The sequence below is a fragment of the Melanotaenia boesemani genome, chromosome 17 (assembly GCF_017639745.1).
Source record: "Melanotaenia boesemani isolate fMelBoe1 chromosome 17, fMelBoe1.pri, whole genome shotgun sequence".
Lineage (NCBI taxonomy): Eukaryota > Metazoa > Chordata > Actinopteri > Atheriniformes > Melanotaeniidae > Melanotaenia > Melanotaenia boesemani.
In genome coordinates, this window is record NC_055698.1 from 18,113,519 (window position 1) to 18,139,034 (window position 25,516).

General features: G+C 38.0%; 2 protein-coding genes and 1 non-coding gene across 4 annotated transcripts; all 3 read left to right on the forward strand.

Annotated features, from left to right (window-relative positions):
- The first annotated feature begins 1,587 nt into the window (after positions 1-1,587).
- LOC121656671 (polyadenylate-binding protein 1A-like) lies at positions 1,588-9,791 on the forward strand. Of its 2 annotated transcripts, none has more exons than XM_042011779.1 (14): positions 1,588-2,330; positions 4,854-5,047; positions 5,674-5,789; positions 5,973-6,112; positions 6,196-6,290; positions 6,400-6,537; positions 6,820-6,915; positions 7,091-7,457; positions 7,590-7,700; positions 7,816-7,958; positions 8,085-8,169; positions 8,371-8,501; positions 9,184-9,283; positions 9,423-9,791. In XM_042011779.1, exons 1-13 carry the CDS (start codon positions 2,138-2,140, stop codon positions 9,274-9,276), a joined length of 1,902 nt encoding a protein of 633 aa, XP_041867713.1. In that variant the 5' UTR covers positions 1,588-2,137; the 3' UTR covers positions 9,277-9,283; positions 9,423-9,791. The 2 variants fall into 2 exon arrangements, with proteins under 2 accessions (XP_041867713.1, XP_041867712.1); XM_042011778.1 differs by having other exon boundaries at positions 1,589-2,330; positions 7,813-7,958.
- LOC121628382 lies at positions 6,608-6,744 on the forward strand. Its single transcript, XR_006008155.1, has one exon. It is a non-coding gene; the product is annotated as a small nucleolar RNA SNORA5 (small nucleolar RNA).
- A 7,876-nt stretch (positions 9,792-17,667) lies between the features above and the next one.
- On the forward strand, positions 17,668-22,351 carry lix1l (limb and CNS expressed 1 like). The gene is made up of 6 exons (XM_041967257.1): positions 17,668-18,222; positions 20,322-20,485; positions 20,676-20,816; positions 20,994-21,089; positions 21,669-21,746; positions 22,091-22,351. Exons 1-6 carry the CDS (start codon positions 17,883-17,885, stop codon positions 22,340-22,342), a joined length of 1,071 nt encoding a protein of 356 aa, XP_041823191.1. The 5' UTR covers positions 17,668-17,882; the 3' UTR covers positions 22,343-22,351.
- The last annotated feature ends 3,165 nt before the right edge of the window (positions 22,352-25,516 follow it).

Sequence of the window (25,516 nt, forward strand, 5' to 3'; positions counted from 1 at the left end):
TGAAAGGCATATATTGACTCCCAAGGCACAGAGCACTGTCATTTGCTGATTTAACCTTCATCAACCCTCACTGTAAAGCTCATTTGTGAGAGAAAGTCTGTCACTGTACAGACTAACCCCCTGATATTGTATCAGTAACAAGCCTGTTATGTAAACATTTGTGTCCTTTAGCTTTGGTCAATAATGTGGTTTGAGTAACAAGGTTCTTTTATATGCACCAAAATATTAGATGTAAGTTTTAACAGTTTTAGAAAGTTGAACCCCGTCCATCAAAAATGAGTATGTGATGTAGCTTATCACAACAAGCCCCTGGAAAGAGACATATAAGGACTGCAATGCAAAGATTTCAGTTTGTTGTTACAATTTGTGGTTCCTCTGTTTCACTTTTGTTTTTGGCTTATGTTGCAAATTTAGTGTTTTAGGTTACATTTGACATAATGTGTGAGTAGATGACAAATTATCTGGTCTGAAAAGTAAGCCACTGCAACCTCAGATGACCAACATTTGACATATTACACTATGTCATATTTATGTTAATGGAAAAAAAGTCCAAATAGAGAAGCAATGAGAGGAAAAACTAAGCATGCTCTCACTGCTTCCCCTGGAATACAGAGGGTAAGTAATCAAATTCTTCACTCTGATTGACTCAATTAACTGATCACCAATCAATTATGTGAGTGAGTGTGAACTGAGTGTGGCTACCTCAATAACATCATGATTTATTATCTATTCTCTTTTTTTTTAATCTGGTGTTTGTTAACACAATATCAAAGAGGGAAAGACAGCAGCAGATCTTAGAGCAATAATTATTGCTGCCTATTAGTCTGTACAGGGTTGTAAGGCCAGTTTTTAAGCAATTTAGAGTTAACAATTTTCTAGATGAAAGGATATTCACAAGTGGAAAACATTCAAAACTCTTGTCAATCCTCCCAGGAATAGTTGTTCCAACAAGTTCATCCCAAAATCAGATAATAAGAATCTGCAGAAAAACTCAGTTACATCTCAGATTCCTAATTTAGCATATTAAATGTTATCAGCTCAAACACCTTACACCAACTGTCAAACATTCTATATTATTTAAATATATATATATACATATATATATATATATATATATATATATATATATATATATATATATATATATATATATATATATATATATATTAATAATGACACTATTATATGTAATGTGTGTGTGTGTTTTTTTTAATCTAATATAAAGACTTAGTAAGGGACAATTTATTTATTTCCACTGATCAGAGCCAGCTCATGGAATTTCCAGTAAGTATTTAGTGGTATTCAGCAGTGGAAAATAACTGTGATAATCAGATTTACCGACATGCTCTTTCTAAATTCTGAACACCGTGAGGAGGAATTCGGGTCTATGGTGGTTTCACATCCTTGTTAATCAAACAACTGAACATTGTCGTATATTGAGTCAGTTTTAGCCTTTGACAACACGTTTAACATGATTTCGTCATCATGCGTAAATCGTGCCTCTATTTTTTTCAACCACACTAGAATATGATTGGTCTATTTCAGTGACGCACCCACCTGTATATATATTACAAGCTCTCGTCCACTTCCTTCCCCTCAACCCCGACTGTCAGTTGTGTGAATGCGTGTGTGCTCCTGAGCTTGCTCGGCACACATTCTATAAAAAAAATATAAAAATACAAAAAAAGGAAAAATTCAAAACATAAAAAATACAAAAACTTTTTATTTTTTCCTCCCCCGTTTTTTTTTGTAACAAGTCGGCGAAGCTGGAGTAGACATTCGAGGACTGGACGGTAACGTACAAGACAGGGCTGCCTAACGTCAAAAAATTTTAAGTCGACCTGTTACTAATTGAGAAGCGAAACAAAATTACAATAGATTTGCTTTTTATAGCTTTGTGTCAGATCTGAATGACAGTTTTAATCCCGACAGAAGTGACTTTTGAGTGATTTTTGGGAGATACGTGTTGGAAATTCTACCCCAACACTACAACTGACAATTCAGCGTTTGTTTAACGTGTACCATCAACATTCTGCCCCAACTGACGTGACGCCAGTGACCGTTAGGGAAGCAAAGTTTTTCAGTTGAGAAAGTCGAGCTTGTCCGGTTATACTGCTAGTCCTCACAGCCATCGAAAATGAACCCCAGCGCTCCCAGTTACCCCATGGCCTCCCTCTACGTCGGGGATCTGCATCAAGATGTGACCGAGGCCATGCTGTACGAGAAATTCAGTCCTGCCGGGGCTATCCTGTCGATCCGGGTCTGTAGGGACATGATCACCCGGCGTTCCCTTGGGTACGCCTATGTCAACTTCCAACAGCCAGCGGACGGTGAGTTATTAGTAAATGGTGACAATTGGTGTGTTTTTTAAAAGTGACATTCAAGTGAAAGCTAGTCTCTACTACACGTGACTGCAGCCGACATATTGTCGTTAGGGTTTCCTCATATGAACCTCCCCGCAGTGGCGTAGCAGAGAAACACCGGGTCCGCCCTGCCCACCTCTGTAATGTAGCAGCACACTGCTAGCTGCCAAGTCACAGCATTTTTTTTTTCTTTTTTTGTTATCGCTTTTCTGTTAAGACAACACCCCAGCTGTTTATTCTGAAGTGCTGACAAAATAATCTGTTTAAATCCTCCCAGATGCCTGCCAGAAATGATAAGGTGTGGTATGAACATTTAACTGTAGGATTAAAAGAAAAAAGTGGCAGTTGGGTAAAATGTTTTTCTGTACATTATTGATAAGAACACAGGTCTGTCTTTGCCCTTTTGCTCTCATGGGTGTGTTTTTCAGACCCAACTCTTTAGGTTTGTAAACTAATCATCTGGCAGAGCATATGTGAAATGTCAATTTATCTATATAATGTTGCTGTATTGGGATGACATAAACAGTTTTAACAAAACTGTAGAAAATGTATGTTTTTTCGGTGTAGGTATTAATATGCCTAATATGTATGCGCTACTAGTACAGCTTGTACAAATATTAAACAAAGGGACTCCTGAATTATAGTTGCTTGAACTTGTTTTCTCTCAGTAAATAACTTATTGCCAGACCAGACATGACATTTATGTTATATTTGTAAGCACTCCCATTGTTTTCAGTTATTTAATTTATATTATTTATCTTTTAAGATTGACACTTTCAGGTCCACTTAAAGCATTTCCATAATCTTTTTGGTGACGTCTTTGAATTGTGCTAAAGCTGTAACAATTAATGGCATTGATTAATAAGTGCAGACTTGACTGATAAAGGATTTTAAGCTTCTCCCCCACATTAAATGCAGCTGCCTGACTCATAGGGACCGTGAGGACCTCTTGATCCTGTGTTGTGTGGCACCGGACCAGATGCCACTGTGAAAAATTACTTTAGTGAGAATAGAACACTGTGGTGTACCAGCTACTGTTTTTTTTATTGTGTTTTCCAGAGTTCATGTAGGAATGAACACTTTGATAAAAACTAAGATCCAAGGTTTCCAAGCTAAATGCATCACTAGTAATTCATTTGACCTCATGCCAGTTTTGTACTTACCAAGGTGAACATTTCTTATATTTGTTATGGTGAAATGAACAGTTTGTGGGTTTGATGTGAGGAAAAACCTAGGACTATACTGTGGTAGCAGTTTTTTGAGCAATTCTTTATACCAGTCTGTCACTGAGAGATGCAGTTGTTATTTATTACTAAAATTATGGCAGAATGCAGCCAGAAAGTTACCCTCAGTTCAAACGGAGAACAAAGTCCCTCGCCTAAAGTTCACTGTCCTAACCTAAGCTGGCCTTATAATGTTCATTGTAGTGACACACAGATACAAGTCATCATCTTCTCTGTACTGGAAGCCGTTGGACTGTTTTACTCTTCAAGTAATTAATGTTTACTAAAAACATTGATGTGCGTTATTACCTCTCCCAAGGCGGAGGTTATGTTTTCGGTGGCGTACGTTTGTCTATCTGTTAGCAACATAACTCAAAAAGTTATGGATGGATTTTGTTTAAATTTCAGGAAATGTCAGAAATAGAATAAAGGGACAAGTGATTACATTCTGGGGGTGATCCAGATCACTGTCTGGATCCATGATTTTTTTTTTAAGGATTCTTACTATTGGAAGATGGGGATAATTTTGCTGTTACAGCTTCTAAGTCATCATATAATGCCCAGAACCATTGACCCCCCCTCACACACACACACACACACACCAAAAAAAAGAAAAAAGATGACATCATGGTAGATGTTATAATCTGACCTTGTTTGACCCGGATGATGTTGATATTCCGGATCCAGAAGGTTAAAAAAAAAATAGGGGGTTTTCTCATGTGAGCATGGCTTGGCAGAGGTTTGTGGTCTCTGAGTGCTTCTAGTTTTAACTGGTTTCATGGATGTGCTTTAAGAAGGAAGGGGCTGGATATTGTATGTATGTCTATGAGAGAAAGCTAGCATTATGTGGGAAATCTTAAATATATCTATCAGAAAAGAGCAAATAATTGCCTATTTTCAGTAAATTGCAACTTATTTTCTTTCACCAGGAAAACTTGGAGTCAGAGGCAGCACTGTATGTTTTTAGATATAATGTGACAACTTTGACACTTTGCCTATATTAAACTATGCTTCCCTTGAGCAAATAGGATTTGTTGCGTTGCCTTGCACAAACAAATTTAGGTGGTTTCAGTGTCAGAATGATCCTAGAAAAAAATCTCAACAGCATCTGACATTATTTACTTTGCCAAAAGCCTTTTCAGCAAGACAATTCTTCCACACCACACCACCACAACAAATAAACAAATTTATTATCTCAAGACTCTCACAATGTACCACCTTATTTTTACATGTATTTAAAAAAACAACCTTTTGATTCTTCTTCTAGCTGAACGTGCACTTGACACCATGAACTTCGATGTGATTAAGGGGCGGCCTGTACGCATCATGTGGTCGCAGCGTGATCCATCATTGAGAAAAAGTGGTGTGGGGAACATCTTCATCAAGAATCTGGACAAGTCAATTGACAACAAGGCTCTTTATGACACCTTCTCTGCTTTTGGCAACATCCTGTCATGCAAGGTAAATCACTAGTGAATGCCATTGTTTTGTGGTGCTGCAATACATTGCAGTTTTAAGCACAGTATGCATGGGATTCAATCACCAAGGAAACTGATTCAACCCGATGAAAGCAATCATTACTTTCTTCGGGTTTTTTTATACTACAGACTTGTGAAAGGCATCCTCTCTAATTAATACATATCTAAGCCAGCAGTTGATGCTGGGACAACTCACTTCTGGGCCTTGAAAAAGTTTATAATGCATCATAGTTTGGATGTGTCACTGCAGATGACATAATTATGTGGAAATGTAAAAAGGAACATAAAAATTTATAAAGGTGAGCATTTTTCAGATTTAACCAAACAATGTATGTGGAAGTTTGCACAAGCAAAAGGATAATAAACTGCTCATTGTGTCAATCAGGGAGACCCTGCAAAAAAAAACAAAAAAAAAAACGCGGAAATGAAAAGTTATGCATTCTGAGTTTTTGACATTAATAAAGTACAACTGTAAGAAAGTTACGAGTTGGTTTTCTCTTATGAACGGGAAGTTAGAGCGTGACACTCCAACAAATGGTTGAGGTTGGTTGCAGCATGTGTGTTTGAGTGTGTGTCCTTTAAAAGCAGCATGCCTCCTCTCTCTTTAAGGTGGTTTGTGATGAGAATGGCTCTAAAGGCTACGGCTTTGTGCATTTTGAGACTCAGGAGGCGGCTGAACGAGCCATTGAGAAAATGAATGGCATGCTGCTCAATGACCGCAAAGTGTAAGTGAATGTTTCAGCTTTTTAACAATTTGGTGCATACTGTTTGAAAGTGTATGTTATCATATTAGATTAATGGTGTGTCTATTTCAGATTTATAACCTGTACAAGAACAGCAATTCACAAGATGAGCAAAAAAGTTTTTTTTATACCAGCAATTAATGTAGTCTTTCTCTCATATTGTAGATTTGTGGGCCGCTTCAAATCTCGCAAAGAGCGCGAGGCTGAGCTGGGTGCCCGAGCCAAAGAGTTCACCAACGTCTACATTAAAAACTTTGGTGATGACATGGATGACGAGAAGCTGAGGGAACTCTTCGTTAAATACGGTAAGTCAGGGTGTCCACGTTTCCAGCTCTCCTTAACATTTTCCTGTAAATGTTGTTCAATAGACAATTTCTCTGTTGCTCAGGAAATGCCATGAGTATCCGGGTCATGATGGATGACAATGGTAAGTCTCGAGGGTTTGGATTTGTCAGCTTCGAAAGGCATGAGGATGCACAGAAGGTGAGATTTGAGCAAGGATCTTTTTAATTGGTTTGTTTTTTTGTAGTGAAAAATGTAATCTGACCACTAGTCTTGGATACAGTTTTCACTTTTATTATAAATATTTCAGGCTGTGGATGAAATGAATGGAAAGGAGTTCAATGGCAAGCTCATCTATGTCGGCCGTGCCCAGAAGAAGGTGGAGCGACAGACAGAGCTGAAGCGCAAATTTGAGCAAATGAAACAAGACCGCATTACTCGTTACCAGGTCAGTTTCTGTTTTTTTTAGTAACTAAAATGGGGGCATCGTAAACCAAAAAGAATAAGGGAAAAAAAACTGCAGCTTTGTCAAATTCAGTGCTTCCTCTGTGGTAGGTTGCACTGGCCAAAATGGCTGCAAAAGTGACTCTGTAGTTCATGGGCCCCATTTTTCTTCACAGTGAACTTTGGGGATAGATATGTACTTCAGACAAAACTATATAAATCAAATCCCATTTTTTCTGCCTTATTAGTTAAAAAATATATTGAGTATAATCTTGCTTGTTTGCAGGGTGTCAACTTGTATGTGAAGAACCTTGATGATGGGATTGATGATGAACGCCTGCGAAAGGAGTTTGCACCATTTGGTACCATAACCAGTGCCAAGGTAGGATGTCTGCTGTTTATCTGGCCCATTGTAATAAATAAATAAGGAAGGAATAAGGAGGAAGAGCTGTTATTACCTGCTACTAAAAATGTTAAGCTGAATAATGACCCTGTATTTTGGTGTTATTTATAATCTAGTCATTATGTATAACTTATGATTTAACTCTTTCTCTTAGGTGATGATGGAAGGTGGGCGCAGCAAAGGATTTGGCTTTGTTTGCTTCTCATCCCCAGAAGAGGCCACCAAAGCTGTGACAGAAATGAACGGACGCATTGTAGCCACCAAGCCGTTATATGTGGCCCTAGCCCAGAGGAAAGAGGAACGCCATGCCCACCTAACCAGCCAGTACATGCAGCGCATGGCCAGTGTGCGTGCAGTTCCAAATCCTGTCATTAACCCCTACCAGCCTGCCCCGCCCTCTGGCTACTTTATGGCAGCCATACCTCAGGCCCAGAATCGTGCTGCTTACTACCCAGCTGCTGGACAGATGGCTCAGCTCCGCCCGAGCCCACGTTGGGCTACCCAAGGTGTCCGACCTCAACGTGAGTGTTTTGTCCTTGTATCACTTTTGAATTCACTCTCATTTTAAAAGCTTGAAATTGTGCAGCAGCAGAATTTGTGCAGCAGCAGAATTTGTTAATGACACTTGTACATTAAATGCTTTGCTGGTTCAGACTTCCAGAACATGACAGGTGCTATGCGCCCATCAGCTCCGCGCCCTCAGACCTTCAGCACGATTCGGCCTCCCTCCCAAGTCCCCCGCATGATGTCCGCCCAGCGTGTCGGTCAGTCAGACATCAACAGTGGGCTTCCAACTACACAGCGAGTAAACATAAGCTCCGTTTGTGTCTTTGTGTATCTTGATGTTTTACTTCCTTCTTTTTGCTCCTCATGTAGCAGCACAAACTGTGGGTCCCCGACCAGCCACTGCACCAGCTGCAGGAGGCACTCCAGTGCGTGGAGTACCTCAGTACAAGTATGCTGCAGGAGTCCGCAATCCCCAGCAGCACATCCCTGCTCAGCCACAAGTCACCCTGCAGCAGGTAGGAATTCTCCTATGTTCTAATTTGGTACAGAGAGGGTCACAACTAGTCGTCTCCTCTGCACCACATCAGAGGACAATTTGTCATTGACTTTTGACTTTATATTCACTATGTCCTAACCCACAGCCTGCAGTCCATGTTCAGGGACAGGAGCCTCTGACTGCCTCCATGCTGGCCGCAGCTCCACCACAGGAACAGAAGCAGATGTTGGGTAAGTTTTGCTAACTGTGTCATCCATGACTTTTTACTGTGTAACATACACTAAATCCAGTATGGAAGTCATCTCTGCTTTTTCCTATGATTTAATGTTATTTGCTTTGTGTGTAATGTACTGTATATTGCATATTTGCTCTGTGTTGCCAGGCTCTCACTGGATTTGTTGTTTGTTTTAAATCCTCTGTCACTCCTGTAGGTGAGCGTCTGTTTCCACTGATCCAGAACATGCATCCCAGCCTGGCAGGCAAGATCACTGGCATGCTGCTGGAGATTGACAACTCAGAGCTGCTCCACATGCTGGAGTCCCCAGAGTCTCTCCGCTCCAAGGTCAGCACTGAGGTTTCTTAATATTAACCACTTCCTGTCTTTAATTTTCTGAAAAGTGCACTGCGATTGTGGATTAAGATGAAGTGGATTCCAGTGTTGTTTGCATCATTTATAGAAAAGGAAAGAAAAAGCCTGTATACAAAGTATTTTTCTGCTTTAAATACCGGCGAAGCGGATCATGTCCAAGCAGAGCCACTTGTTCTGCAGCTATTTTCATACATGTTTTATACACATACTGCAGTTTTGAAATGCTAAATGTACAGAGCATTATCTTCTAGTGTTGTAGAGAAGCATGTTTATATTAATTTCTATTGACCTGAATGTTGCTTTCCATTTGCTCATCACTATTGCAGACATATGTGGTATTGAAACAATAAAAATGGTCACCAAAAAGCGTAATCCACCATTCTTGGCATGTAAAGAAAAGATGATTTCCACTGGAATCTTTTTGTATCACTTCTTGTCTTCTTGGTGATTTAAACAGACATTTCCCTGCATCCTCTGTCTCTCATTTCTAGCTGTGAGAGCACATCTCCAGTACAGTCTGTCAAGTGCAGGTGTGAGCAACAGCTGCAGAAGAAGTCCAAACCAGATTCTCTTTAACGTCTCTGTGAAAACTGCCACTGAAGTTTCATCTTGATGGCGGATGTGATGCTAACGTTAATCTACTTCATTTATTCAGGTGGATGAAGCAGTAGCTGTGCTACAAGCCCACCAGGCCAAGGAAGCCACCCAGAAGACTGTGACCAATTCAGTTGGAGTCCCAAGTGTCTGAGCCCAAGGTATGAGTGTCCAGGAGTAAAGGGCTTGTTTTATTAGACTGTGAAATGAAAGTGGGATGCACATTTAACTGTGACTTGCAAATGTTATATAAATTTAGGAGAAAAAAAAAATCTATTTTCTTTTTTTTTTTCTTCACAGGAGTGGGGAACCTTGAGACTAGCTTCATCGATGGAGAAAGTTTTGAAAAGTTAAAAATGCACAAAACAAAGCAAAAAAACAAATACACAAAAAAAGCAATGGTAACCAGTTTCCAGCCAGGCCTAAAACCACCAAGAAATAACAGGTCTGGTTTGCTGAATTAAAAAGAAAATGCACAAAAAAAAAGGAAAAAAAAATTACAATGAAAAAATGTCATGTTGGGTTTTAGAGGAGTTATTCAGTGACAAAATATGATTGAAAGCATACCTTTATGCCATTTTATCCCTTTTAAATGTTTGAGCTCTAGAAGCCTGCTATTGTGACATTTCCCCTTGACCTTTGCTTGCTTGAATAAAAGTTCTAAAATAATTGCTATAGGTTCATTAGTGGTCATTCCCCCCCACCCTGTTTCCACCTTGATCATGAGACCTTATTAAATGTGTTTGAAGTGTAAGAAGTTCAAACTGACAACAAATATTTACCAAATAGTTATGTTTAAAACAAGTATTGAATATATACAAAATTAAACATACGCTAATTTAGTGTTCTATATTTTTAATTGTATTTAATAACAAAGATGATAAAAATCAACCAGCACTGAAACACATTTTTGCCTCCTTAAGCTAAGGCCAGCTCTACAGCAAGTAACAGCAGCAGCTGCCTGTGGTGGCCTCTCAGAAGAGCTGCTGGTTTACTTTTGGGGGGCTTTGACCTGCTCCGTGATCTTGTGCAAGATGTCCTCCGTCTTTCTCTGAAGGTCATCTAACAGTGGATGAAAATGTTCCTGAACCTGGCCAGCCAGTGGTCCCATCTTCTCATTCACGTTACTGCCAACAGTCTTCATCTGTTCATGGAACTGAGCAGAAAGGGGATCCAGATTTTTCCTGAGGAGATTCGGACATGGTGACACAGCATGTAAATATCAGTCCATGTGTCCGACCTGTGGTACTATAATTCAATGATGTGCATTGGGGAAAAATGGGGAAATATATATATATATATATATATATATATATATATATATATATATATATATATATATATATATATAAATTTTTTATTTTTTTAAAGTTTGCATGTTTTTATACAGTTCAACCAACAATATATTAATCTCCCTGAACATGAGCAGCTCCAAGCATTAACTGTCTTAAAGTGATTTGTTTGTGCTTAGTTGTTACTCACCAAGGCTGGTCCGCCAGATCTTCATGGCTGATCGTCTCAGTCATTTTTTTCATTATCTCCTCAAGGTAGTGAGTGAACCCTTCAAAGTTTAGATCTTGTGCAAAGCTTTCTTTTGGTTAAAGGAAGAAGATAAAAACGACTTAAGTAAGAAGCTTTTAGACCTGCAAGTAAACCATAAATATTTTTAATTTTGGTCATACCCTGTGTCAGAGCAAGCAGGACAACGGTTGCGATGAGGGAGAGTTTCATGATTGTTGACTGGATGAGGCTAGAAAAGATTAAAAATCCATTTTAATTGCCCTGAATGCATCTTTCAGTGCTGTCTTTGGTTCAGACTTCATAGGAAAGCGTCTTGTTGCCTCATCATATGACTCACTGATAAAACTTGACTGGGAATTTCAATTTTGCACCTTGTGTTAGTGTCATGACAAATATTTTGAGTCACAATAAACCTCTAGACTTCATCAACCGATGCAAGTATAAGTCCTGACATAACCCAGCAAATAATGTAAGTTTTTGATTTAACACTTAAAATAACTAAATTTAATCATGTTCCAACCTGGTAAAAATAGATTCTTTCATTTGTATGTATGGATATTTAAGTTGTATTTTCGAGTACTTCACATGAAAAATATGAACCCCAATTAATTGATTGAAGACCCTCAGCATTGGTCTTAGTCATAGAGTAAAGTGTTTTGGTTTAAATGTTTTCTTTCAAACTGGCAATGTACATTGGAAAGTATATTTTCCTGCTTTACACCCCAGCCCATCAAAAGCTGACAAATCTATCAGAGAGACAAACAACCCCTCACACTCACTCCTAGGGAGAATTTAGAGAGTAAGTAACCTAACATGTCTTTGGATTGTGTGAGGAAGCCGGAGTACCCGCAGAGAACCGACGCATGCACGGGGAGAACGTATAAACTCCACACTGAACGGCTACTGTTCGAACCTCCCCTGGCCGAGGCTCAATCCTGTTGTGAGGCTGCAGAGCTAACCACCACACCACCGTGCAGCCCCTGACAAACCTATACAATGCTAATGTTTCCGACCACAAGATGCAGCGTCAGCTCTGGACAAAGCAAATAAGTCGACATTTTTTGGACAACTCTTTCTTTCCACTACTACTTTCATTAAAAAAATATAAGTGTAATTATTCTGTATATAATAAAAATTAATTTTGAACAAGAAAATCCAATAAAAAAAAGAGAAAGTTTTGTGTCTAGGAAGGATAAGCTGTTTAAGTCCATAGGAAAATGAGACTCACCTGTTCTGCAGGAGAATTTGGAGCAGATGGTGCCTTGGTTCAGGACTGTCAAACCTCTTATAGTCCAACACGATGATGCAACTCTGTCGTAAAGCAGATCTGATTAGATGAGATAAAGCTAATGAACACTGCTGGATGTTTTTTGCTGGTTGGGTACTGACAGTACTGACCCTTGCTGCTGTCTGTGCCACCTTTGCAAACAAAGTCCAGCAGTCCCAATGCTGACTGACCTACATCCATCATGACGGTGCATCTTATCATATAGATTAAGTAAAATACTTAATCATCAGTAAAAACATCAGCACCATGACATTGACACCATGTTTGATTGTAGACAGAATATCTTGTTTTGTTTAGTTTCATTGTACTGCTGACAAAGATGGAAGATTATCACCAGTATTGTGACTTGCTTTACTTTTCTTAATATATAATATAAAATTAATATTTTAAATTCTGCTCCTGGAGTCTTTGATCTGTTTTAGAGAGAAAAAGCTCAACATATGTTGTTATTGAGCCAAAATTTAGGAATGTTATCAGGTTATTAGATGGAATCCTTTATATAACTTGTATTTTTGGTCTTCATAGTGTCATTATTTGTCCATTTCACAAAATTTATGACACTGGGTTTTACGGCTTCTAAAAATTATATTAGAATGGTTGATTTAGGTTTGTTTGACAAATAGTCCATTATAATCATGTAAAAGGATTGAGAACTTTTTTGGATAAAACAAAACTCTTCCAGAAATGTAATTTATTTCTTTTACAGCCCAACATATGACTCTCGTTCATGTGGATGTAAACCCTCTATCTTTGGTTTATATCCAGCAGGTTATCTTTATAGTTGCTGTAAATTAATTAATTTCCAGCTGTGTTTCTTCCCGGTCAGTGATAAATAATTAAATATGTGTGTTTTTTTACAGAAATATGTTGGAAGGGGAAGACAACAACACAAACTGCTGAACAAACATTTTTTAATCACTGTTCATCTGCAGGAAAATGTCTGAGCTGGAGCTTTAATATTTTGATTTAGCTTTAATCAAACCCAGATGTAGGAACATGAACTGTGTCTTCAACCCAGGAATATTCTAAGTGTCCACAGTCTGCTCACCCACCAACATGGACCTGCCTAGTGGAAAAAACTGAGGTTATTTATGACTCTCAAAGGCATTTGCTAAAATGAAATATAAAGGGTGACTGTGGCTCAGGAGGAAGAGAAGCTGTCTACCAATCAGAAAGTCAGATTAACTCCAGGTGCTGTATGGATAAATGTGACACACAGTGTAAAAGCGCTCTGCCAACATATGACTAGAAAAGCGCTATGTTCCATTTAAATCCAGACACAGAGAAATTATCATAAAATATATTATAAATATGATTATACAAAAAGAAACCTTGACTCTGTCATGTTTTTAAGTTTTGTGCATTTACAGAGTTTATTGGCTTATCAGAGCAAGATAAGTCCTGACATACAGATACAGATGCAATGATTTCTCAAACATGTAAATGTACATTTTATTTTAAATTAATATGAATTTGGTTTAAATATGATATAATTCTGGAATACTAATTGATACTATATGATACTACTACTACTAATAATAATACCATCCATCCATTTTCTACCGCTTGTCCAGGTTTGGGTTGTGGCAGCTGCCTAAACAGGGAAGCTTAGACTTCCCTATTCCTGGCCACATTTGCCAGCTCATCTGGAGGATCCCGAGGTGTTCCCATGCCAGCCGAGAGATATAGTCCCTCTGGCGTGTCCTGGGTCTTCCCTGGGGTCTCCTCCCGGTGGGATGTGTCTGGAACACCTCACCAGGGAGGCTGTTTACTAGTCAGTGATTGGCTGTGTCTAGATTGAATCACTATGTCCACTAAAGTGTCCAGTGTACAAGCACACCATTCTTACTTATGCATATATCAGAAAACAGCTTATAAATAGGTGTCCAGTGTAGTGACCACTATGTATGTGTTATTCTAGGGTAGAATTTATATATATTTTTTCCCTTGGATGTTGTTATTTGCTTCTTTCTCCGTCAAACTGATCTAACACTCCTTCAATAAAGTTGAGGTCCGGACTTTGAGGAAGATTCATCACCACATCAAACCTGTTGCCACTGATTTTCAGTTCAGTTCTTGTGTCATCTAACATTCCTGGATTTTTCTCTCCGGTTCCCTTAAGAAGGCCTTCATTACAGCCATCCCTCCATGGAAACCATTTCTGATGAGACTTCAGGGAACAAAAGATGACCTCAGTCAGGTCTTTGCTGGATTTGTTAGTTTTTTTTGTTTTTTTTTTTTCTTCTTTTTTGTCTTATATACATTTCAAATACTGGTCATAGATAGTCTTTTAGGCCTACCACTTATTCTTTTATCCTCCACTTGTCCATTTATCTACACTTTTAAGGACGCAGTGCACCATGATGAGATATGGCACATTTTTTTTATTAATATTTTGTTTTTAATTACTTTGTTGGTTCAAGCATATCATAATGAGTTATCCTTATATCTTTTTGTAAATACAACTAAATATCTAATCAAACCATTTACAACAGATTTCTGGTAACAAAGTGCGTCAATGACTATTTGATAAAGGTTATTTGCTAAGTTGTCAGTCATTTGTAGACACAATACTGTTCATCAGTTTGGTGCCTTTTTCGTACTTGAATGATTTATAGGTCAGTGTTAAGTGGCTTAACAGAGAGACAAAAAAAAACATGTTTCTCTTAAAAGGGTTAAGTTCAAAGTCTGGACTGAAGGTGAGTGAAAAAGCAGCCAATGTCCAAAGAAAAACTTTAAAAAGGACCTTCTGCATTCCTAGAGAACTATTGCTCAAGACTACTTCAAAAAAATAACAAGAAAATCTTGCTCATTGGAAGCAAAGTATAAATAAATGAGAAGTTCATGAACTGATGAACTAACATGTAAACATCATTTTAAGGACTTGACTGATGGGAGCAAGGCTGACTTAAACTAAAAAGTTAGCAGAATACTGTGTTAGTTATCTGCAGACACATGTAAGAGGTGGTTTGTTTTTCTATAAAATGATGCTCAAGTTAATGACCTGACAGCTTTAACTTCATAATACACTTGAATTTCCATCCATCCATCCATCCATTATCTTGACCGCTTATTCCATTTCGGGTCGCGGGTGAGCTGGAGCCTATCCCAGCATTTTAACAGGTGAGAGGCAGGGTACACCCTGGACAGGTCACCAGTCTGTCGCAGGGCCAACACAGATAGAGAAAAACAACCATTCACACACACACTCACTCCTACGGAGAATTTAGAGTGTCCAATTAACCTAACATGCATGTCTTTGGACGGTGGGAGGAAGCCGGAGAACCCGGAGAGAACCCACGCATACACGGGGAGAACATGCAAACTCCACACAGAAAGGCCACCACCCTCAAGGTTCGAACCTCCCCCCAGCCGAGATTCGAACCGGCAACCTTCTTGCTGTGAGGCTGCGGTGCTAACCACCACACCACCGTGCAGCCCTACACTTGAATTTATGAACAATTATTCCACATTTAGATGAACGTTTGTCGAATCAGCTTGCAGTGATGAACATCGTGATTACGTCATCTGTTAGTATTAATAATAATTTGTTCAACAATGAGAGAGAAATGATAACACTATATTTTTAGGTCAGCGGATACTAAATGGTAGCTTTGTTTGGAAGCCTCCTGCTTTAAAGACATATCCATCATGGGGCCCCCTGGTCTGTTGCTATGACAATATCTTGGGCAAAAGTCTAATGCACAACACACACTTGGACAAACTAAACATTACAAAGACGGAGAACAACATCAATTACCAAATATCAGAGGAAAGAAACATAAGACAGTCAGCTGCATAGCTGAGGTTATTAGCTGATATCCTGAAATGAGAGCATGCCCTCAAGTGAGTCAAAAACTCATTACAGTTATGATAAATGTTTTTCTCCCTTCATGTGTGTCTCAAGAGTTTTAGACATTTGTTTTTTGGCTTCTCTTCAGTTCTCTCAGTGTCTTACTCATCTTTATGTATTTTCAAATATGTTTTTGTGGAACAGATAAGCTGTAATCTTTATTTTAAATCAAATTCAGCTTTAAAATTATTTATTCAAATGCTCTCTTGTTCTTCCTCTGGACTTTGCAGGCCTCTTCCCAAACCACAGACAGAATGAAATATTACAAAAGATCCAGAAAGTCTCTCTCTCTCTTTTTTGTTTTAGGAAGCACAGGAGGAGGTCTAATTTCCTCTTCCTAGTCTTTGTTCTGCACAAAGTAGGTGGTCCACCAGCTCTGAGCAACACCTATGTACTCCAAACCTGCATTATATTAAAAAAAATAGTAATGATTTCTTATCAAGACAAGTTTTACTCCATTTCCAAGTATAATCACATGCTTCAGGCAGCAGAGCTGGAGCTGCAAAGCCACACTGTAGTTGTTCTCTGGTGCAGCCAGAGGAGGCTCAGATTTCTTGGCTCTGAGTTTCCAATGCTGCCTTTAAGTTCTGCAAAAAATGTTGGCCATATCAAAGCTGCATGCATGTTACAGTTTCACTAACATAGTATTAAATAAACTGAATTAAAAATTATTAAAACCAACATGCAACACATTCAGTTTTTAATTCATACAAACAGTAAAGTCCTCTGTTATAATGTTAGTATAATAAAACTGGCATTTTTCTAGAGACTCTACATCTTCCATAATTAACAAGTAATCATGTACAGTATTGTGTAAAAATCTTGAGATATACCCCTCATTTATTCATAGATTTCAAATTAACAGGGAATAGTAGCAATGATTTAATGAAACATGTAGAAATATAATAAAAAAGGTTTATAAGGCCAACGTTTGTGAGTTTGTGCAGTTTTTTTGAGTTTGAAAAATCAATATTTAGCATGTCCATCTTTATTCTTTCAATCAATCAATCAATCAATCAATCAAACTTTATTTATATAGCACCTTTCATACATACAAATAGCAACTCAAGGTGCTTTACAGATGGTAAAATCCCCCAGAACCCCAACCCAATAGCAGCAAGCCCCCCCCCCTTCCCGTCAAACACACACACACATCACAGAGGGTAAAAGCAAGTTAAAAGGACCAAGGAAACGCTGTCGTAAATTCTGGGGTCTAGTGATGTGGGGAAACACACACAGTATGAACCCTTTTATTCTAATGTTATGTAATCTCTTTATGTATTATTGAGTAAAAGTTCTCTTGGCTTCCTTTCTGAAGTTCTATTTTTATTTTATTTTCTGCTAACATTATTCCAAACTTCATCAGTAATGTTGAGTTCCAAGTTCTGGGGAGGATTAATAACTCCGTAACACCTTTTGCCATTGATTTTAGTCCAGTTCTTATGTCATTTTATGCCTTTTTTCACTGAACTATTCCTCAGCATAATTTTCAACTGTTAGAGATCATAAGTAAGTACCTACAGCAACACATATTTACTCTATAAAACGTTCTAAAATTAAATATCTCGCCCTCTATTTACTTTGTTTCAGTCAGATTGAAGGTAAATGAGAAATTTCCAGAAAACCAATCCACCGGGGTGGACACGTCGTTCAGATGAACAGAATTTATGGTTAAACCCCCAAACGCACAGTCCAATTAACAGTGAACAGAAAAAAATACAACGCTTATTAACACATATCATATTAAAACCTACATAAACTGTAAAATAAAACAACAAGAGACGAATATCCAGAAAACTAAAGAAAAACAAACACAAACGAGACCATTTACAGATCGTAAACGTGGAAGCTAAATGAGCAGCAGCATCCGAGAGGTCCTTGAAGGCATCATTTGACGGACAATCCCACAATCCTAATCCAGAGAGTGAGGATGCAGCAGCGGCGTTTCAGGGTCCGTTAAGCACTTATTTCGGTGGTGACTGACGAAACTCTGCTAAGGCTTTGTTCCATCACACCTTTAATCTGACTTTTTCGGCTGCCGCTTTTTAATCAACTGGTACAGTTTCCTCCCTGACTTCGCAGACGTTACGTTGGGACAATGGAATCTAACGTTATCCCGGACAGTATCCGCCCTCAAAGGCTGCAGCCGGGGATTGGATTCGGTTCAGGACCAACCGGGACTCTCCGCTCCTCTCTCCGGCCCGGGGTTACGGTCCCCATCGCGCCGCTGCTGCCCCCCTCGGCCTCACTGTCCGCTTCGTCCGGGCCTCCTCCACCGCCACCACCGCTGCAGCTCCACAGCCTGTACGGCAGTATGGGACCCGTGCTGGGGCCGGGGGCTAGCGGCCACTGTAACCCCGGGAACCCGGCGGTGCTGAAGGAAGCGGTGGAGGCTGTGGTCCGCAGCTTCGCTAAACACACACAAGGCTACGGCAGAGGTAATGTCCAGTTGTGTTTGTGTCCCTGCAAACGTGGATATAATGACGGAAATGCGTATAACATGGTGATAAAGGTGGTAAATTGTGTACAGTTTCAGACTGTAACTGGGGAGGGGAGTTTGGAGAGAGCCACTTTCAGCTGCGCCATTTGTTTGGAGCAATGGAACAAACAGACATTCCTTCAATGTTCATGGCTGCACTTTAATATACCATGTTCTGTGGTGATGTTTACTTCATGAACTATCACCATATGTTTTACTTTTATAGTGACTTCATCATTTCATCATAGGGATTAACAACCCTCAGATGTGGGGGGTACAGCATTACACAACTATATGTTACAATTAATTTGTTATGACAATTCCCCAGGTTAGCTTTACTAGGCAGAAACTCTTGGCAGCAACACATCAACACTAAGGAAGTTCTGACCCAGCAGCTGTATCAATGGCTTGGTGAGGATTTGTTTGTGTGGCTTTGGGCCAGACTGGGCGGAGATTTTGAAAATTAAGCCATATCTATCCAATTATGGACCATATGTGGTGATCTGAATGTGGTTCAGTTTAGCAACCAAACTTGGCCCAGTGTACTTGGGCCGATTCCGGGCCGTTATTAACAACATATGAGAGCTGAATTGAAACATCTAATCCAAACTATGTGCTTATCATACCAAGTATTACCGAATGGAAATTGTTTATATTGTAATAGATTTAGTTTCATGGTTTACCTTCTCCACTACCAGTGCAGAGTAGACAGAACCATATCTTTTTCTAATATAAGACCAAAAGCGGAACAGTGTTGGTAGTGAGATGTAAGAGAGGTGTTCCTGCCCCATCCTAATAGGATTTATTTCCAAAAGATTGTCCCTGAGTGCACTGAGTAACAGCTTTGTTCCTCCTTCATCCCACTTAAACTACTTAACACCTTCAACATTAGCAGAAGACTGCTGTGGTAGGATTGGCATTATTACACTAAATTCTAAAGGAGACATTTTATTCTCTGTGTCATTATTGATAATTTTTTGAGTAATGTAGGTAAAAGTGAATCATAAAAACTTTATGCCCATACAGTTTAAATTGCAGGTTGTAGGTCAGAGTTTGGAACAGCATCACTTTTAAATAAGATCTTGTCTCCCAGTGTTTCCTGCCTCTTCCCACTTTTATCGTTAAGGGAAATGGCCAGTAACTGGTAGTAAACAAACTGGAAAGCCTTATCTTACCCCTGTGTGACCACATTGTTTGGCCCCTATTTTAAGGAAACAACTGTGCATGTCTAGTAAAACAAATTCATTGTATCATCTTACATCTTGTGGTTTTACCATTTGAGGTTATAAATCTTCTAAAAGCCCTTGCGTGCAGTTTGTCAAGGTGTTGATTTAGGATGTCTCCGTGTATTTACTGTCTTTATGTAATCCCAGATTGATTCTGAGATGTTGAGATCAACCATCTGTTGCAGGATTCCCTCTTTCTGAAGATGCCTCTTTTTGAAACTGGCAGCATGTTTAGGCGCACTGTCAGCCTGCAGAATTACTTTGGGACCAGGCGCCTCCCTGATGGTAGTGCAGGGTGGATCAGCATAAATAAACATCTGAAAAGCACATAAACCTTATTTTATGACTTACTAACAACAGGATGACAGCATATGTTGGTTGTTTTACTGCCCCTTAGTGGGAGAAATATGAATTATTTGCACTGCGTTTTAAAGAGATTTACATTTTTATTATATATATATATATATATACATTTTTATAAATTGTATGTTAGCAGGCCCAAATACTGAGAGCTAAACTAACAGACTACTTCTCTTCCATCTCTCTGCAGACCTAAACCATAGCAACTTTCTGACTCACCTGCAGATTTTACTGCTCTGCTTTGTTTTTGTTTCCTATTGGAACCAAGAAATATGACTTTGTTACAGCACTTAAAGTGTTGAGGGTGCCTCCCTTTAAACAGCTTCTTTCCTCTTGGCTTCCACTTAGGTTTTTTTCTTCTTTTTCTTTTTTCCAGTGAAAGACAAAAACACATTAACTGTGTTTATGATAAAAAAAATGTGTTTGATGTAGCACAATGTGATGAGGCCTCTTTGGTGTCTGTGCCCTTCAGTAAACGTGGTGGAAGCTTTGCAGGAATTCTGGCAGATGAAGCAGACCAGAGGCGCCGACCTGCGAAACGGAGCTCTGGTTGTTTATGAAATGGTCCCGTCCAACAGCCCTCCATATGTCTGCTATGTTAGCCTTCCAGGCGGCAGCTGCTTTGGAAGTTTCCAGGTACTTGATCTGTATTTTGTTAAGATGACTGTTATGAGCTTTAAAAAAAGGAAATTGAAATCTTTGATGTCTGTAATTATAATTTGTCTTGGTGACCTTTCCCACTGTAAGATTCTTACACTTCCATCATCAGTCTTTTGGATGTATATTTATGCATCTGACTCTTCATATTTTCTTCATTTTTTGACAGTTTTGTCCAACAAAGGCAGAGGCGAGGCGCAGCGCTGCCAAGATCGCTCTGATGAACTCTGTTTTTAATGAACATCCTTCTCGTCGAATTACAGACGACTTCATCGAGAAGAGCGTGAATGAGGCGCTGGCCTCCTTCAATGTAAGTTAAGATACTTTAAAATACTGTTGAATAGTAAAAGAATATATATATATATATATATATATATATATATATATATATATATATATATATATATATATATATATATATATATATATATATATATATATGCAACTAAACTACATTTTCAAATTAAACTTGTCTGTTTGTTTACAGGGAAACAGAGAAGAGGCTGATAATCCCAACACAGGGATCGGGGCTTTTCGCTTCATGCTGGAGTCCAACAAAGGAAAGTCCATGCTGGAGTTTCAGGTGCAAAAACATTTTTTTATTTTACATGGGTTGCGATACAGGCCAGGAAAGGCCTGAGTACACTTTTTTTTTTTTTAAAGTTTGGTTTATGTGTGCTTAGCTTGAATGCAAAATTGCATAATACAAGAAGTAAAAGTTATTCAAATTTTTCTTTTTTTTAGCTGAGATGAGTTGTAGCATATCATACTTGCTGCAATTTATTTAAGATTTTATTATGATTTTATTGTGAATTTTGCTATTTGTTACTCCCTTTTACTACTTTTTAAAGCTTTCTTTGCATTATCTATAATACATTTAATGTTTTATGTGAAGTACTTCAAATTGTCCTGTACTTGAAATGTGATATACAAACAAACTTGCATTGCCGTACAGTTTTGGAAGCACATGTGACCTTTTTTATCATTTATTAGAAGCAGGCAGCTTTAAGCAGGAACATCTTAACCTTGCTTTTAATTGGAAACAGCAAGTCTGAAGGCAGCATTCGTGGCTTACAATGTTAAACGACTAAAGTTTGAACTTTCAGAAGTGAGTTTGGGCTCTCATTCCTGCTGGTTTGGGTGTTTTTTTTCTGTGCTGCAGGAGCTGATGACTGTGTTCCAGCTGCTGCACTGGAATGGAAGCCTCAAAGCTATGAGAGAGCGACAGTGTTCCCGACAGGTACTATGAGACATTAAACACATCTCACACATGACTTCAATCATTCAGGTGCAGAGCTCACCCTCAGTTTTTACAAAGAACGTTTTTTTTAACTTGACAAATCACATGTCCTGTCTTTCTCTATATGAAGATGCTGCTCCAGGAATATTTTGTTCTGAGCCTCAGTGGCAGCATTTTTATTAGACAGTGAGCTTAATAAATAGTTTAAAATGACATAAAAATAAACCTAAATTCTACAAAAATAATTAATTTTAGTCATCAATTTATTTAGAGACATTTAAACCACTGCTACTAGAAAATAACCCTTTAAATGAGCTGACTGTGGGATATGGCTGAACTTTCAGGAGGTTCTGGCTCATTACTCCCACCGGGCCCTCGACGATGACATGCGCACCCAGATGGCAGCCGACTGGGTGAACCGAGAGCAGAGCGTGGCGGGCACCATCGCGCAGGAGCTGGCCTCGACAGAGCGAGAACTGGAGGATGCCAGGCTGGCAGGCAGAGAACTCCGCTTTTACAAAGAGAAGAAAGACATCATGATGTTAGCCGTGGGTCAGCTCAGCGCAGCCAACGCCGCCACTCTGCCCTCACACTAAAGCTTTGTGGAAAACACCCCGATGACACTCTGTAGGATCCCTGGTTACTGTGTTGATCGCTTTTCTGAACGTTTAAGGTTTTGTTTTGCTATAAAAACCAGGAAATCAGGCCTTGACTTACAGTATGGTGCAGCTTTCTATAAAACAAATGCTTGGCGCTGTAGCCATTACCTCTTTGTGCCTACTAATCACAAGATACTTTTCACTTCCTGTGCTTGCCATACCACCTGGTGTCTGTAGATTTCCATTATTTCACACTGCTTTTACCTAAAGTAGACCTACAGAAGCAAAGTCTTCGATGATCAGTGAATGTAATAAACAAATGTGGAGTTTAGATCAGATCAGACTAGTGCTAAATGTGCTAAAAAAGTGCTAAGATGCAAAAATATCTGGATTTTGTACTCTATGAAATCATACACTACACATTTGTAAAATACAACACAGAGGTCACTACGGCTGCATAAATTTGAGTGAAAAATGACAGGCTGTTTCACTGTCAACATACTGTAGGTATGTGAAAATTCAGATTAATACTAAGAGTTCAGCTTTGAAACATAACTTGTGGGTACTTTGTAAAGTATGTCAGCAGATGACTGCTCTGACAGCAGCTCAGGTTTTTACAAAAAATCAGATGGTGAACCGTCTCTATGTTGTCTTGTTTATTTTTGTTTGTGAAGGCTCTTGGCTTTGTTAAAAGTTGTTGTGCGCTTGGTGACCATGACACTAGTCGAATGTATATTTTTAATGTGCTGTCACCTAAAGGACCTACAAAGAAACGCTGTTATACTGTAGGATTTTCTCATGTGATACAGATTCTGTTCGTCATGCGTTTCAGTGAGAGGTTTTTAAAAAGTTGGTGTAATGAAGACTAAAGGTAGTGTTTGGAGGCAAAATATAGCCAGAAAATTTGTTTGGTGTTTCAATCTGATTAAGTTTTTAAGATACTGGAAGCAGAGGTTTTATTTTATTTGTATTTTTTGGCAGCACTTGTATATCTACAGATGAAAAACATGTAACCAGCACTTGTTACCTAATTGATTTGATACTGTTATAAGGTAAAATCTTCATATGTTTCTATCTAAAATATATTTTAAAACATTATAAGGATAAAGGCATTTCAACAAGTAGCCTTTTAAAGACCTTGTGTAAACGAGGCGAGAGTTTGAGGGAAATGTGGGCTGAAATTAGTGAAAGTTAAACAGCGGGGAGGCTCGTTCTTGCTGCCAGATGCTGAATTGTCAACAGCAGAAACTGATTATACAAAATTTGAGAAGGCAAATAAAAAAACACAAGAAGAAAGGACTGAGTATGATTAAATCCAGATCATTTACATTATTATTATTATTATTTGATTATTTCTCTCTTCTGAGACATTGTGCCTTGAGATTGGTAACATCCAATGTTTAGATCTTTAACAAAACAAAAATGTCTAATCTTATTTAACGGGGTCTTTTTTTTCCTTTTGCATGTAAAGACTGCATTGTAAATTAGTGTTACTGTATCTACATGAAATAATTTGGGGAGATTTGCTTGAAGAAGTAGATGAGAGGGTTAATATCATGCTCGTGATACCTCAGTGTGCAGCAGGTTAGCTTAGTTAGCCTGGCTCTGCCCAAAGGCGGCAAAGCAGCATTTTCATGTTATATCTATGAGTTTAAATGGATTCAAAGTCCAAACAGTAAAAATATCAATTAAGAATTTCATAGAAACATATGTACACATTCTTGATACTCTGGAGACGGTTGCCTAGCGACTGGCCATCATCAAGACAAAACTAGCTAGCTGCCTGATATGTAGAAGAAACTTGAGGGTGGTTTTAATCTTCTCGTTCATGCCAAAATTCCTTGATATGCCATTTGATTGTGAAGGATTTGTTTTAAAAAAAAGACTAACCAGTGTAACTTTATAAACGTGTATTACTGATTTATAACTCAGCTTTTGCAATATGTGTTGAGGACTCTGCAGCTCTCTTCAGTAATGCGTGAAAATCCAATGAACATTTACCTCATATATCCACACCTTTGATCCCTGTTAATGTTGTTTTTATTTCTTTTTTTTTTTTTGCTTGTTTTAAATCCAATTTTAGACATTTAATTACACATTTACTCACTATCTCAAAGGCAGAAGCTTTTTCAGTAACTGTACTGTCTCATGAGCCATTTACCAAAAACTGAAACATGATTAATGAGTAAAAACGCAGTGTTTTAATTAGATTTTTATAAGAGTGAAACTGGGGATCTTAAATGATGTTTCTCATATTTCTATCAATATACTCAAAAATTTTTCTTTATCAGTTTTTTAAGCCATTAATCTGAATGTTCTTCATTCAAATGCCTTTGAGTTTTTTGGGATCATTATGAATTTTAGGCAGTTTTTTTTAACCTTTTTTTTGCTATTAATTTTATGAAGAAAAGTCTTTTGGCTTTATTTTTTGGCTTTGATGCATTATGTTTTACATTTTATTTAGTATGTTTCATATTCAATACAGTATTGTTTTATAAGCCTTTCTCAAGGCCCTGACTGCGTATTTTCTATGAACTTTTTGTATTCCATGTTTATACTTTTGGTAGATTTACCTGTACATGTAATAAATCAGTTGATATAAATGCTGGAGACTTAGTCAGATATCTTGTTTTCCTGGATTAGTCCAACTTAATGGAATATTCAGGATGGACAAAAAACTAAAATGATAAAGACTTTAATTTACCACAGAAAATCTCATAATTATGAGACAAAAAGTCGTTATTATGAAATAAGAAGTCATTATTACACTTATAGTAAATGAGACCTACACTTTAATTTTGACTTTGAATCTCATAATAACTTTTTATCTTATAATTATGACTTTAAATTTAATAATGACTTTTTATTTAATAATTGTTACTATTTAAAAATCTCATTATGATATTAAATCTCATAATTATGACTTTTTATCTCGTAATAATGTCATAATCATTACTTTTTATCTCAATTATTAGATTAAAAGTATTGTTATAATAATAATAATTATGACTGAATCTCATAATTTTAAATTTGAATCTCATAATAATGACTTTTAACTTATAATGGTAACTTTAAATCTCATAATGACTTTGAATCTAATAATTATTACTTTTATCGTATAATTATGACTTTTTTTATCTCATTATAATAACTTTTATCGTATAATTATGA

What these genes read in the sequence shown, in the direction of transcription:
- LOC121656671 (XM_042011778.1), top strand. Translation starts at nt 2,138, where the DNA reads ATGAACCCCAGCGCTCCCAGTTACCCCATGGCCTCCCTCTACGTCGGG. An exon ending in GGAACTCTTCGTTAAATACG is followed by an intron (nt 6,113 to 6,195) that starts GTAAGTCAGGGT and finishes TCTGTTGCTCAG; the next exon opens with GAAATGCCATGAGTATCCGG. An exon ending in CCAAGGTGTCCGACCTCAAC is followed by an intron (nt 7,458 to 7,589) that starts GTGAGTGTTTTG and finishes TTGCTGGTTCAG; the next exon opens with ACTTCCAGAACATGACAGGT.
- lix1l (XM_041967257.1), top strand. Translation starts at nt 17,883, where the DNA reads ATGGAATCTAACGTTATCCCGGACAGTATCCGCCCTCAAAGGCTGCAG. An exon ending in CACACAAGGCTACGGCAGAG is followed by an intron (nt 18,223 to 20,321) that starts GTAATGTCCAGT and finishes TGTGCCCTTCAG; the next exon opens with TAAACGTGGTGGAAGCTTTG. An exon ending in AGTCCATGCTGGAGTTTCAG is followed by an intron (nt 21,090 to 21,668) that starts GTGCAAAAACAT and finishes TCTGTGCTGCAG; the next exon opens with GAGCTGATGACTGTGTTCCA.